The sequence below is a fragment of the Hippocampus comes genome, unplaced genomic scaffold, assembly GCF_001891065.2.
Source record: "Hippocampus comes isolate QL1 unplaced genomic scaffold, H_comes_QL1_v1.1 scaffold65, whole genome shotgun sequence".
Lineage (NCBI taxonomy): Eukaryota > Metazoa > Chordata > Actinopteri > Syngnathiformes > Syngnathidae > Hippocampus > Hippocampus comes.
This window is the reverse complement of record NW_017804749.1, coordinates 137,095-149,216: the sequence shown is the minus strand read 5'-3', so window position 1 is coordinate 149,216 and position 12,122 is coordinate 137,095. Positions and strand designations below refer to the sequence as shown.

General features: G+C 43.7%; 1 protein-coding gene across 5 annotated transcripts; it reads left to right on the top strand.

Annotated features, from left to right (window-relative positions):
* The first annotated feature begins 1,707 nt into the window (after window positions 1-1,707).
* Window positions 1,708-11,900, top strand: aff1 (AF4/FMR2 family, member 1). 5 transcript variants are annotated; one of them, XM_019888291.1, is made up of 20 exons: window positions 1,710-1,931; window positions 4,439-4,559; window positions 4,793-5,071; window positions 5,102-5,548; window positions 5,671-5,712; window positions 5,854-5,925; window positions 6,163-6,199; window positions 6,481-6,541; window positions 7,072-7,207; window positions 7,453-8,244; window positions 8,368-8,459; window positions 8,846-9,035; window positions 9,319-9,392; window positions 9,466-9,529; window positions 9,742-9,878; window positions 10,341-10,412; window positions 10,696-10,789; window positions 10,867-10,901; window positions 10,969-11,150; window positions 11,255-11,900. In XM_019888291.1, exons 1-20 carry the CDS (start codon window positions 1,915-1,917, stop codon window positions 11,389-11,391), a joined length of 3,081 nt encoding a protein of 1,026 aa, XP_019743850.1. In that variant the 5' UTR covers window positions 1,710-1,914; the 3' UTR covers window positions 11,392-11,900. The 5 variants fall into 5 exon arrangements, with proteins under 5 accessions (XP_019744631.1, XP_019743850.1, XP_019743071.1 ...); XM_019887512.1 differs by having other exon boundaries at window positions 4,793-5,548; window positions 7,072-7,189; XM_019886691.1 differs by having other exon boundaries at window positions 4,793-5,548; window positions 9,322-9,392.
* The last annotated feature ends 222 nt before the right edge of the window (window positions 11,901-12,122 follow it).

Sequence of the window (12,122 nt, the reverse complement as noted above, 5' to 3'; positions counted from 1 at the left end):
TTGAGTCATCTTTTTTTTTTCTTGTTTGTGGCAGCCAGCCAACATTTTTTGTCTACGAGTAACGGTAATGAATCAAAATTCAAAAAGAATAAGTAAAAAAAAAGTAAATTGATCGAATAGAAGAAAGGAACCCTCTTCATTCAATTGCTTCTAATTGTTTAAAATGCTCTGAGGGCTGACACTTTTATAACAATAATAGAATATAAAATAATGCAGTTTTATAATTGTAAAAAAATTATCCAGGATTAGCCACGCGAAAAAGAGTTTGAAACAAAGTGGACTTTCAATGTAACTTGCGACATCTAGAGGCCAATTTGGAACACAACACTCGTTTGGCATTTATTATGCAACCGTTGAGCGAGTTTTCATGGAGACTATAATCACAAATTTCCCATCCATGTTGTCATTAATTAAGTTAATTCACATGTGTAAGACGTTATAAAAAGATGATTTTTTTCTCGTGATCGACATGGATCTTTACGTTCATGAAGTGACGTATCCAACCCAAAAAATGTGTTCGCAAACAGATTTCCAATTTATAAAACGCTTTAAATCAACATTTGTACAAGCATGATAATATGTAGAATGATCGTATAAAATGACAACATTTTCTAGATTTTGTAGAAGGACGTAGAAAGAGTGAGGTCAATAATTTTTCTAATTGAAAACTGGACTGTGTAATGAAATTTGCGACGCCTTGTGGTCAATTTGTAACACTGCCGTCGCAAAGCATAATAATCCGTGTGAGTTTTGATTGAGTCATTGCTTCTTTTTTTTTCAACCTCAACATAAGGACAAAATTTAAAACGGATTGCAAAGGTAAAGTCAACCAACACTCAAGATTTGGGGATTTACAACAGTGACATGGAGGAACGTGAACCAGAACCTGATTCAGAGAAGCAAGATATTCCCCACCAACATTCTTTTTTTTAAGAGAAAATACCAAGAAGTACCAAAAAGGCATAAATATCAAACACTTAATTGTTGGGTGGATTATAATAATTATAAAGAAATATAATAATATAATTTGCAGGGCTCTGAGTATGCAAATTCCTTCCTCAAACGGGCATCGCAGGGGCAGGAAAGATGAGGTCCATCCGAGCTGCTGTCCCGCAAGTTGGGGCTTGATCATTCCTGGCTCGGATGCCCAGGTGAGAATGTATGTTGTGAGATCTGAGACATTCCCTGGTCACAAACTCACAACACCAACGATGCATCTCAGTGTATGCTAGAGATGTTTCTTGAATAACAATCCTGAATCATTTCACATTACCTGTGGACGGGGCCAGAGTGAGTCTCTTTTTCAGCCCTGGAGTTTCATTGCTCAGACCGGCCCACTTTAGTTCTCAGTAGTCTTAATGAAGATATGCAAGTTTACTCTCATGAGTACACGCATTTCCAGCTCTCGACATTCACCTTGGCGCACTTTAACAGTGTTTTAAAAAAACGTGAACCTGGAGGGCTTAAAACAAATTCGGATGTACCATGTCACTCATATAGGGACCAAAGAGTAAAGTTTGGGCAATGCACATGACGAGAGAAAAACAACAACAAATGAAACAACTTTTGGCGTTTCTGTTGCTTAGTTTTTAATTACATCCTTGTGTAAAACAAAAATATTACGTTGTCATAAATATTTAGTATCGAACTTTAAGAAGATAAAACCGAGGAGACCCCTTCAAGTAGAAAAGTCCATTGGGCAGCGAATGGACGATCCGAACATTCGCTGCGAGGGGGCAGAGACTAGCGAACGAAAGCTAAAGGTGGCGTGACAGCCCAGTTTATTGCAGCGTTTTCTTTCCAGTAAACGATGTGACAATGCGGGCCGAGAAGACGAGCTCGGCGGCGAAAGTCTGGAGCACACGACAGCCAACTTCGGTTGTTTGACAATCTGGAGAAAGAGCGGTGCACGCCATGGCAACTAAGCCGAGGTAGGCGCATTCAAAGGCGGCTAGCCTGCTAGCAGATTGACGGGGGAGGGTGCTGGTCGTCTCGCACTTGACAGGAGTTCGTTCCTCGAGGCTGTCAAAGTGTCAAGACAAGCTGTTCGCATGGGGTTTATGACAATTAAAGTATTTAAAAGTATTTTTTTCCCTGCTCGTTTTAATTAAAACTCAACTCGGGGAGGTGGAGTGACGTTTTGATTTACCAGCTGGGCTGCTCAGATTGTTGACGCGATTTTACGATATTGGGTTTATATACATTTTTTTTTTTATGGAATTGGCGTAAAGTCACTGGCGTTCCTTTTCAACATCGGGAACCCCTTTAAAATAATCAACTGTTATTTTTTTATAAACCATTTTATTGACACCATATGACAAAGTTTGTAGCGAAGGTGTGTAAATTAAAGTATAAGTTACTTTCGGCCCTCAACTTTCTTCATACTTAATTCAAAGGATGGGCAAAATATACTTTAAGTCGACATGAGTGGAAATTGCTCTTGCTTGAGACCACCTGCTTTCCTCAGCTTGGTACGGTCTGTCGTGTGAAGTAATGAAATCTAAGATGAGCATACTTATACTGACATATCCAGTTCATATTTCTTCTTTGGGAATGGTTTGGCAAAGCTGTTTGTTTTAGGATATAGGGAAATATAGCACACTGTAAATTGACTTGCAAATTAAATAACCCAATATCGATTCATTTTCACAATATTACTGATAAATGGGCCAAAGTGTGGAGCAGAAGTTTCTCAGCAACAACAACAAAAAAAAAAATAGCCTAGAAGAGTAATTACAAAGAAAAGGTAAATTTATTGGTTGCATTCCTGCATGTAGTTGAAAATTGTCTAAAGTTTTAGGGGCAAAAAAAAAAAAAATACACCTGTAGTCTTAAATGAAAAACAGGATTTTAGTCCCATAGTGTTCGGCCTTTGGTTCCAAAGACAAAAAAAAAAAAAAAAAAAAAAACTTCATACATGCAAGGCTGTATAAAGGATTTGGATTAGTGTTATGTCATTCCAAAGTTCTTAAGTGGCCCAAAGCTAAGGTAGGAGGAATTGGTTTTAAGGTTTTCATTGCAAATTTATTTTTGCTTGCCCCCAGGTCACACCTTATGAACCCCTGGTCCAAGACAAAATAGAGAACTACTGCTCAAAAGAGTTCACATGGGCTTTATCCATCACTGGGTATATGGAATTGCCAGAACCCCATTCCCCTGTGTGTTTGTCCAACAGAGCCAGCACGGGAAGATGGATAATTGAGCTGAGGCTTTAAACTGTGCAGATTCCCGGAGGCTCAGATGCTCCGGACGCAGTTGTCTTTGGCCAGAAGCCGCACGCTTTCCCTCTTACACTGGCAAGCATGTGGTCATGGGACTCCTTTATGCCATGCTACTGTAAGGTCTTGCGTTTGAATTCTCCATTGGTCAGTGTCAGCGCTGCCCGTGGTCATGCAACATTCCCATCCTGATTGGAAACAAATAAAAGAGGATGCGGCTTGCTGCCTTCGCTTATGATGAAATCTGTTTATTGTTGCTTGCGAGTTGACGGTGACCACCCGATGACAGCACAGCCTTGGTGTGACATATGGTTTTTTTTTTGTTTATATATTCCAAATCCAATCACAATAGGTGAAAGTATACCAATGTAAATAGACCAAAAAAAACAAAAAGTTGTTGACAGTGTTAAAAGGGGCACACAAGTTAAAGTCTCCAGTGTGAAACGTCAAGTTACACACAGCTGCTCTCCCATAAATCCTCTGATAGTATCTATATTGGGTGTCAACTCCCATCACCAAATTGCATGTTGATACCTTTCACACAGAACAGCAAAGTCAGGAAAATGACTGTGTAGACGTAGTGTGAAATGGGCTTATATTTCATGACTTTTGACACAAAGCGGTGGGCAAAACGAGTTTCTTGATCGGTGTAAAACATTACACGCCAATCGTGGCTTTAAGGATTCATTGTCACGCATCCGCCAGCCAGCCTCAAAAGCTCTTGGTCGACTTCAGCCCTCCCTGGTACATATTTGTATCTTTTGCGCAGATCAAGCCTGGAAAAAAAAAAGCCTCTTGTTTCATCATTTTGGAAGATGGTGATTTGACTGAAGGCTCCCCCCACCCCAGGGGAGTGATCCTCGCAGGTCGTGCCATCATTCTCTTGGCTTTCTACCAAAACGGTGCTGCAGTTGCTATGGAATTAACTCCAGTGGGGTTGAACATCCACCACGCTCCAAAACGTTGACATACAGTATGTTCAAGTCCCACAGGAATACCCTTCATGACACCTGCCGTTGTGCAGCTTTATAATTAACGGCCGTATACCAATCCGCAAGAGCAGCTGTAAAAGTGTTGCATCCCAACCTCACCTCTTGCTATACGCCCTGGAGTGGGTCAGGCGCCTTCCCAAACAATCGTTTTATTCTCTTGAATGTCTCTCAGTGTCTCGTTACTGGATCGGTGCTCTAAAATCGATCTCTCCTGATGATGCTCTACAGCGTATACGATGAAGAAAGGAATCGTCTCCGCCTCCGAGCCTGGGAACAGAGAAACCAAGAAACCAGCCAAGCCAAAGAACTCGGCGCTGAGAATGTGCCGCTTTTCGGGCAGCCGTACAAAGTATGTGCTTTTCCTTTTTTGTTTTTTGGGACGATTGATTAAGATAACATTGCCAACAACTGTCAGCGTTTTCGATCAGAGGTGCTGACTTAACCCATTTCAACGCTCAATTCAGTATTCCTCAGATAATTCTGTGATATGCAGTACGTGTTTACAGTGCTCTCCCACACCATATTTATTGTTTGTGCGGTGTGATGCCCTTACATGAAATGTTTTCCCCTCTTGCTTTTTAGACAAACAAAGGTGATGAGCTTTCCAACAGGATCCAGAGAATGCTGGGCAGCTACGAAGATGTCAACAATTCCCCAGATCCTCCGGCAGCTCAGCCTAACTTCACAGAGTCTGATCGAGGGCAGCCAAATACCAGTCGGCCCGGCACATTTCTCGTCCAAGACCCGACCCATCACGTAACGAGCCAAAACCGTCAAAGTAATAATTACCCCTTTCAGACGACGAGGGACATCTCCACTTCCTCCCCAAACCACAACGGATGCTCGCTCACCATACCAAAGGCTTCAGTTGATCATCAAAAGCAGGTTGCAGCTTTGTCGGATCTCAGGGAGAATGCTACGAGTCCTCAGGAAAGTTCTGCTCAGTCTCTGGACGTCAAGCCGATACCTTTCCTACATTCCAGTGAGGCTAAAAGCACCTTTGATTCACGCCAGGATTCCACAGACACCCCCTCTGCAAATATGGCCGACGGTGCCGCGTTAAACCTCAGACACTCGCCAGCGGACGCTTCCCTGCATCAGGCCGGCAAAAGCGGCAACCCCTTGCTCTTGCAGAGCTTGCCGCCGCTGCCCTCGTCAAAGCAAGCCAGCGTTGCCGTGATGCAGAAGCCCACGGCGTACGTGAGGCCTATGGACGGTCAGGACCAGCTGCTCGGTGGCTCGCCTGAGTTGAAACCTTCACCAGAGTCGCACTTACATCCGCAGGAGATCCAAAAGTCCGACCATGCAAAGGCCAAAATGTTGCCGCAGTATCTGGAGGTGAGAACTCCAGTGCTTGGTTTACAATGGTACTGACGGCTTCATGTTCGAAATAAAAATGACCTCATGTTTAGTCTTCATGCTGAAATCATTTCAAAATAACCTTTTCCGACTTTTTGTAGACAAAGACCAATGAAGCGGTGTGTGTGGAAGACATCTTGAAGGTATATTTTACTTTTTTGCTACAGTAAGGACTTCTTTCAACATTCTACAGATTTTTCCCCCCCCCAACACCCTCATTGTTTGCTATAGGCTCGTCATTATCAATGGATAATTTTTTTTTTTTCCATTTTATGTGTCCGCAGGAGATGACTCACTCTTGGCCGCCACTCCTGACCGCCATACACATCCCCAAGTCTGAAGCAACCCCTGCAAAGGTAACATTGATCAACTGGTAGGTTTGTATGCTGCTACGGATGCTAACTTGACTTTTTGTACACGTTTTCCCCATCCTCGAGATCCCAAATTGTATGACCATAGTCTTGCGACGTTCTGGTTCCACTGTATCACGCGTAGCAATAAGATAGTTTACCAAGCTAATTGTGTGTGTGTGTGTGTGTGTGTGTGTGTGTGTGTGTGTGTGTGTGTGTGTGTGTGTGGGCATCTCCTCACAGGAAGAAAAGCAAGCTTCTTCATGTCCAGGGCGGCAGCGTGAGTCAATAACACACCCTTGCTACAGTACAATGCAGTAGAATAACGGGTCTTGTTCCATTGCATTGTGGACCATGCAAAGTAGAAACTGCCATCTGTAACTGACACACATAAGCAGATTTACTTCTGTCGGGCAATTGACATGAAAATACAGAAAGCTAAGTGAATGCTGATTGATACAACAAAATGGCTTCTCGTGTTCTTTTATTACACTCGATTGAATGTTGTTTTGGGTACTTTTTTTGGATTGGGACACATCTTTGCTTTTGTTTACTTTCCAGAAAGCCACAATGGTTCCCCTGTAGATCCTCACCGTCTCGATGTGCAGAACTCCCAACTATTGTGAGTCCTAAATTCTTCCTTAGACAAGTATGACTAAAGATGGTGACGAATCTGTGTGAGTGGCAAGCGTTTGATTGAACTCGTGTGAACCCGCTGACTAATCCTTCATTTTCAAAATAATGCTCTGCTGTGATTAAATCTAACTGTTCACTTGGTGCCTATTATGATCGGAATGTGGGAAAACAACCCATCTCGTGAAGGACATGAAATTGTCGTAGCAGCATAAACACTTACTTATAATACAGGGCAACCAATAGAGTCGAACAAAAATGCAGGATTAGTGAAGAATTCAATATAAAATGAACAAGAAAACCCAGAAGATTCAGACGTTAGTATATATAATATTTGTGAAATTCAGGCCAAGTCGGAGGTATTATCACATTGTCAGTGATATGTCATCACATTGATTATTATAATATACCTATAGTTTATGGAACATCTGTTGATGTGCACATGTATGTAATTTAAAGATGTCAGATTAGAAAATGGATGGTTCCATGGTTATCATCACTTCATGCTTTGTTTTTTAGTTTGCACAAAGATGCTCATTCCAGCGACGTGGAGTCGGCGAGTTCCAGTGATTCTGACAGCAGCTCCCGATCTGAGTCGGATGACGACAGTGAAGCCGATGAGCCTTGTGGACCGACGGTGAGCCGCAAAACTGAGGCAAGCATTTTTTATTTAATGAGAGCGAATAGACTCCACACTTCCATTAATTGCAAAATGCGTTAACCGCTTTACTCAGATAACTCAGATACTTGATTTCATCGTATTTTATGTATTTAGTAATTATCTTGATTCCGGTCTAAATTATGTCATTAGATTAAAATGCACATATTTTGGTGTTGTAGCTAATGAAGTCTGAGTGTATATTTTGCTGAATTGCACTTATGTATGCCATCTCTCACTAGGCTGACGCAACGGCACGACCTGGCAATTGGCAGTTGGGCTACTGGATCCAGTCCACCCAACAGAACTCCGGCAACGAGACCGGAGGGGGCCCTAACGTCGTCTGCGAGAACCCTACCCCCAAACTGCAACGCAGCTCCAAACACCTTACTGCCGAGGCGACAAAATCGGCTGAGCGCGGCGGAAAGCCGACAAGAGTGCAGCCTTACGATGACCGTTCTCACGAAAGCTCTCTTAACGACGGTTCTTTGAAACACCCGGACGTAACGTGCAAACCGCCGAAGGACTATGTTTTATCTGGGGATGCTTTAGCAGATAAAGCACCCTCTTTCTCAGACAGACCCAAAGTCAAAACGAAAACAGAACACTCACACAACTCGAGCAGTGACCCGAAAAGAAAGAGGACTTTTAAATCAGCAGGCATGCAAAAGACCGAATCAAGGCTCGAAGTGGTCCAACGGGATGCTACCTGTAGGTGTCCGTCGTCTCCACACAGCTGCTCTTGCCATATTTCTACCCACACCCCACCAATCAAAGTCAGCAGTAGCAAAGCTGAGGTGGAAGTTGTCCGAGAAGCCAAAACCATTCCCAAAGCAGAATCCTCCCCAACCCACAAGTCCTGCAAGAGTTCAAGCCGTGCCCCTAAATCTTCTCAGGACATCCACAACAGGCCCGGGGGAAGCCTACTGGTAAAGATCGACCTCAGTCTGCTCTCAAGAGTCCCTCGGGTGACACCCGGGAATGTCGAGACCAAAAAACACCTCAAGGCCAGCAAGAAGACTCTACCTCAAACCGTGAGCTCTCGTAAACAACATACTAGTCAGGAGTTTGGGATATTGGGCTTTTGAATACAATTCACATATTTTCACCTGTCAGTTATCCGATTTGTGTTTAAACCCGTGTTTGGCAACTTCCAGGTGGAGCTGGATGACAAGACTCTTCCCAGAAAGAAGCGGAAGCTGGAGAAAAAGATGACATCATCCAACAAGGATTCTTCTGTCAAAGTGGAGTAGGTTCCACAAAAGGCGAAATTCCCAGCACGCGGTGCCGTACAGTTTAGTTTGGGGCGCTGATCTCGACGGATGGGGACAGCTGCGTTTGTTCCGTTCATGTCTGTTACACAACAGCCCCTTTCACACTGGCCAACCGAAGCCAGCTCTTACCTGGCTCAACGTTTGTGTTTTTTTTTTTTTTTTTTTAATGTTGGGTACCATGGTGTGATTGAGCGGTTGCACTTGGGACTGCAAATTTTCTTTTGACGCAATACTCGAGGTGTAACGGGAGGACAATGACAGGAGTGTGACTGTTTACCTTTGTGCTATCGTTTGGGCTTTAAACAGCATTTGTGCGTTGTGTCGAGTCACCACTCAACATTTTGATCTTCTCACCCTTTAGGGGTTGTGCCACCCAACCGGGCGAACAGGAGCACAAGAAGGCGAAGAAAAAGCAGGCGCACTTGGAGAAGCCCACAAAAGACTCGACTAAAGACCCGAAGATGCACAAAGGATCTCATGAGGAGATGCTTAAGAGCAAAGACTCCTCCAAGCAGAGGAGCAGCCACGCAAAGAACACGCACGCAGAGAAGGTAACATTCCCTTAACGCAGTGGTTCTCAAACTGGGCTCTGGGAGTCATTTAAAAAAAAAAAAATACATAAATTATGTCAGTAAACATAAAGGAAATGCAAATGGCAAGTTTTTAGTTCCTCTGCCATTTAGGGATACACGTGGTTGTTTATAGTTTAACTGCAGTTGGGATCATGAGCGCGCTCTTTGAAAAATTTCACCGGTAAAGAGTCCATGGACCACAAACGTTTGTGAACCCCTGCGTCACCTAGTATTCTACATGCCCTTTATTTTGGTTTGCCAGCAGAAGCGGCCGTCGTCCTTGCGGCCCCCCAGGGAAGTCGAGACCTCTCGACACTCTCTCAAGACTAAGGACAGGTGAGATTTAAACGTATCAAGTGTGTTTTGTCACACGATCAGTGAGGTTTAATCATCCAATGACTTCCCGCAGGCAGTATCCGGTCAAGCACTACATCAAGGAGGCCAAGCGACTGAAGCACAAAGCAGACGCCGAGGTCTGACACCAAATCCTTTCCATCTCTTGTTTTTGCGTTAGTTGAGGAAGAAAATTGTCATCCCAATTTGGTTAGCTAAGCTGCTATAGAAATCCTGTATTTCAGCCTCTCAACAGAAGCTATTCTCGACGTTCATGTATTCCTCCATGAAAGCAGACTGACTACTCTTTGTCAGGTTTGACCTCAAAAGTCTCTGGTGCGCTTCCTTTTAGTCGGACAAGCTCAGCAAAGCCTTCAATTACCTGGACGCCGCCATGTTTTTCGTGGAAAGCGGCCTCGCCATGGAGAAGGACCCGCAGATTTCCATGTCTTCCTATACTATGTTTGCCGAGACGGTGGAGCTCCTCAAGTGAGAGCACGAGTGTCTTTGCAGTACAACGAACCCCTTTTTGTCGCGCCTGATAGCCGGATCGTTACAGATCCACATGAAAGCGACCGCATAAAAAAAAAAACAAAACAAACAAAAAAAAAACTTCTTTTGGTTATACACTTCCCACATGCTTTGAACACACTTGAACATATTTAACACATTTTTTAAACGCTTTTCCGTAGCGCCTGCTCTCACACTCAAACATCAAGCCTCAACAGGCTTCACTCCCATTTGAAGTTGACTAATAGTGGCAAAAAAACCAAAAAAACAAAAAAAAAAAACGAGAATTGAAATATTGCCCATTTCCATTCACCCGTCTTCTACATCGATTGGGCTCACTTGGGCAATACAGCTGGGGTTCACTGTACTCCTTTGGGTCTTGATCTATTTTTGTTTTGTTTTTCCTCCCCCTTTCTCATTTCAATATGTGCTCTTTCACAGGTTTGTGCTGAAGCTTAAAAACTTGGCGGACACGTCTGCTCACCCCTCAGAGAAGGATTTTGTAGCATTATGGTAACGGTCACTATCTCATTAGAAATCTAGTCTTGTTTCCGCTAAGCAGCATACCAATTGCGATGAGCAAGGTACCATTTCTGGGACATGCTCCCGTAACACAACATCATTGTAACACAACTTTTCTCTCATAGAATTACTCTTTCCTGAAAAATAAATAAAGGAGATTAGCCAACCACATTGCTTGGTGGAATCATACCTTCGACATGCACATTTCCAGTCATTAATACTTTGAGCTTTTGTCTTGATGAAGGTTGAAGCGCTCTCTCATGGTGTGTTACAGTCTGAAGTGCCAGTCTCTCCTGCAGATGGCGATGTTTCGCCAAAAGCATAAAACTGCGCTCAAGTACTCCAAGACCCTCACCGACCACTTCAATGTCCGTATTTGTCATCACGTTTGAATTCCCGTCACTTTTCGCCAGCCTTCTTAAAATCTGCTCAAATTATCTTCCAGAATCCCGCACTTGAGTCTTCCGTCTGCGTCACAAAGTGAGTCAGCCGCATGGCACGCCACGGCGCCGTCACACCTTCCTTTCCTCTCGCGTCTTCATTCTAGGGGCCCGAGCACGCCGTCCCCTATGGCCAGCATCCCGTCCCCAGCCTGCGGAAGTGGCAGCAGTGTGGCTGTTCCCGTCGCCGTGGAGCAGGTGGCGCTCTCCTATGTCAACATCACGACGCTATTCCTGAGTGCCCACGAACTGTGGGAGCAGGCGGACCAGATGGCAGGCAAAGGCAGTGGTAGGGTGGTGTTAAATTTTCAAAACATATTTAGGTATTTTGGTAATGTGTATTTATTTAGATTTATTTAAAATATTGACGAACATCTACATTTTTCTTGCAAGGTCTTCTGGCAAAGCTGGATGCCGCGGTCGGCCCGCTGAGCCTGACTTCTAGCGTGAGTGCCATGGTGCGCTACACCCAACGGGGCGTGGCGTGGCTGCGACTGGACAACTCAAAAACGCAAACGAATGCCCGCTGAAGGTACCCGAAGCCTACGATCGAATTCCCGGTATGTGGGTCACATGTTGAAAACGGACTCTAGAAATGTGGGTTATGTGGATTCGCCACCGAGTTTGAACAAAAATTGCACTTATAAGATAAGGCCAGGTGGAAGGCCCCGACAACAGCCCAAGTCATACAATTGCTTTTTAATTCAGGATCATGGTGAGTGATTTCTTATCTCAACTTTTGTTCATACTGCTATTTCTGTTATCTGCATTGTCTTATACAGTGTTCCTCCGCTGAGTAGTGATATGCTATTCGTGAATTCACCTTTTTGCAGATTTTTGGGGGGAGTAACCTATCTTGTGTTAGTCTCTGGAAAAACTTTTTTTTTTTTTTTAGGTCTGACAAACACCTGTGCACAAAGCTCTGTATCAGAGAAAAGTGATGCTTTGGCAGCATATTGTGACCACTGAACTATTTTGAAGTGGTAGGAGGAGCTTCTATGAGACATCCAAAGCACTGTGTGATTAAAAAAAAAAAAAAGGAGTGCTTTGGTGTTGTAGCATCTGTAATGCCACAAAAACATTTTGTGTCATCTTCAAATTCCCCACCGCAGATCAATACCTTTCACATATGACAGCAAGCCAGGAAAAGAATGCAAATAAAAGCTGCCATTTATGGTCAGTGTATAAGGGGCTACAGACTCCTCTGATAGTGTGTGAGAAAGTCTGCAATATTTTTTGGTCACAGTCAATTGTCAGACCA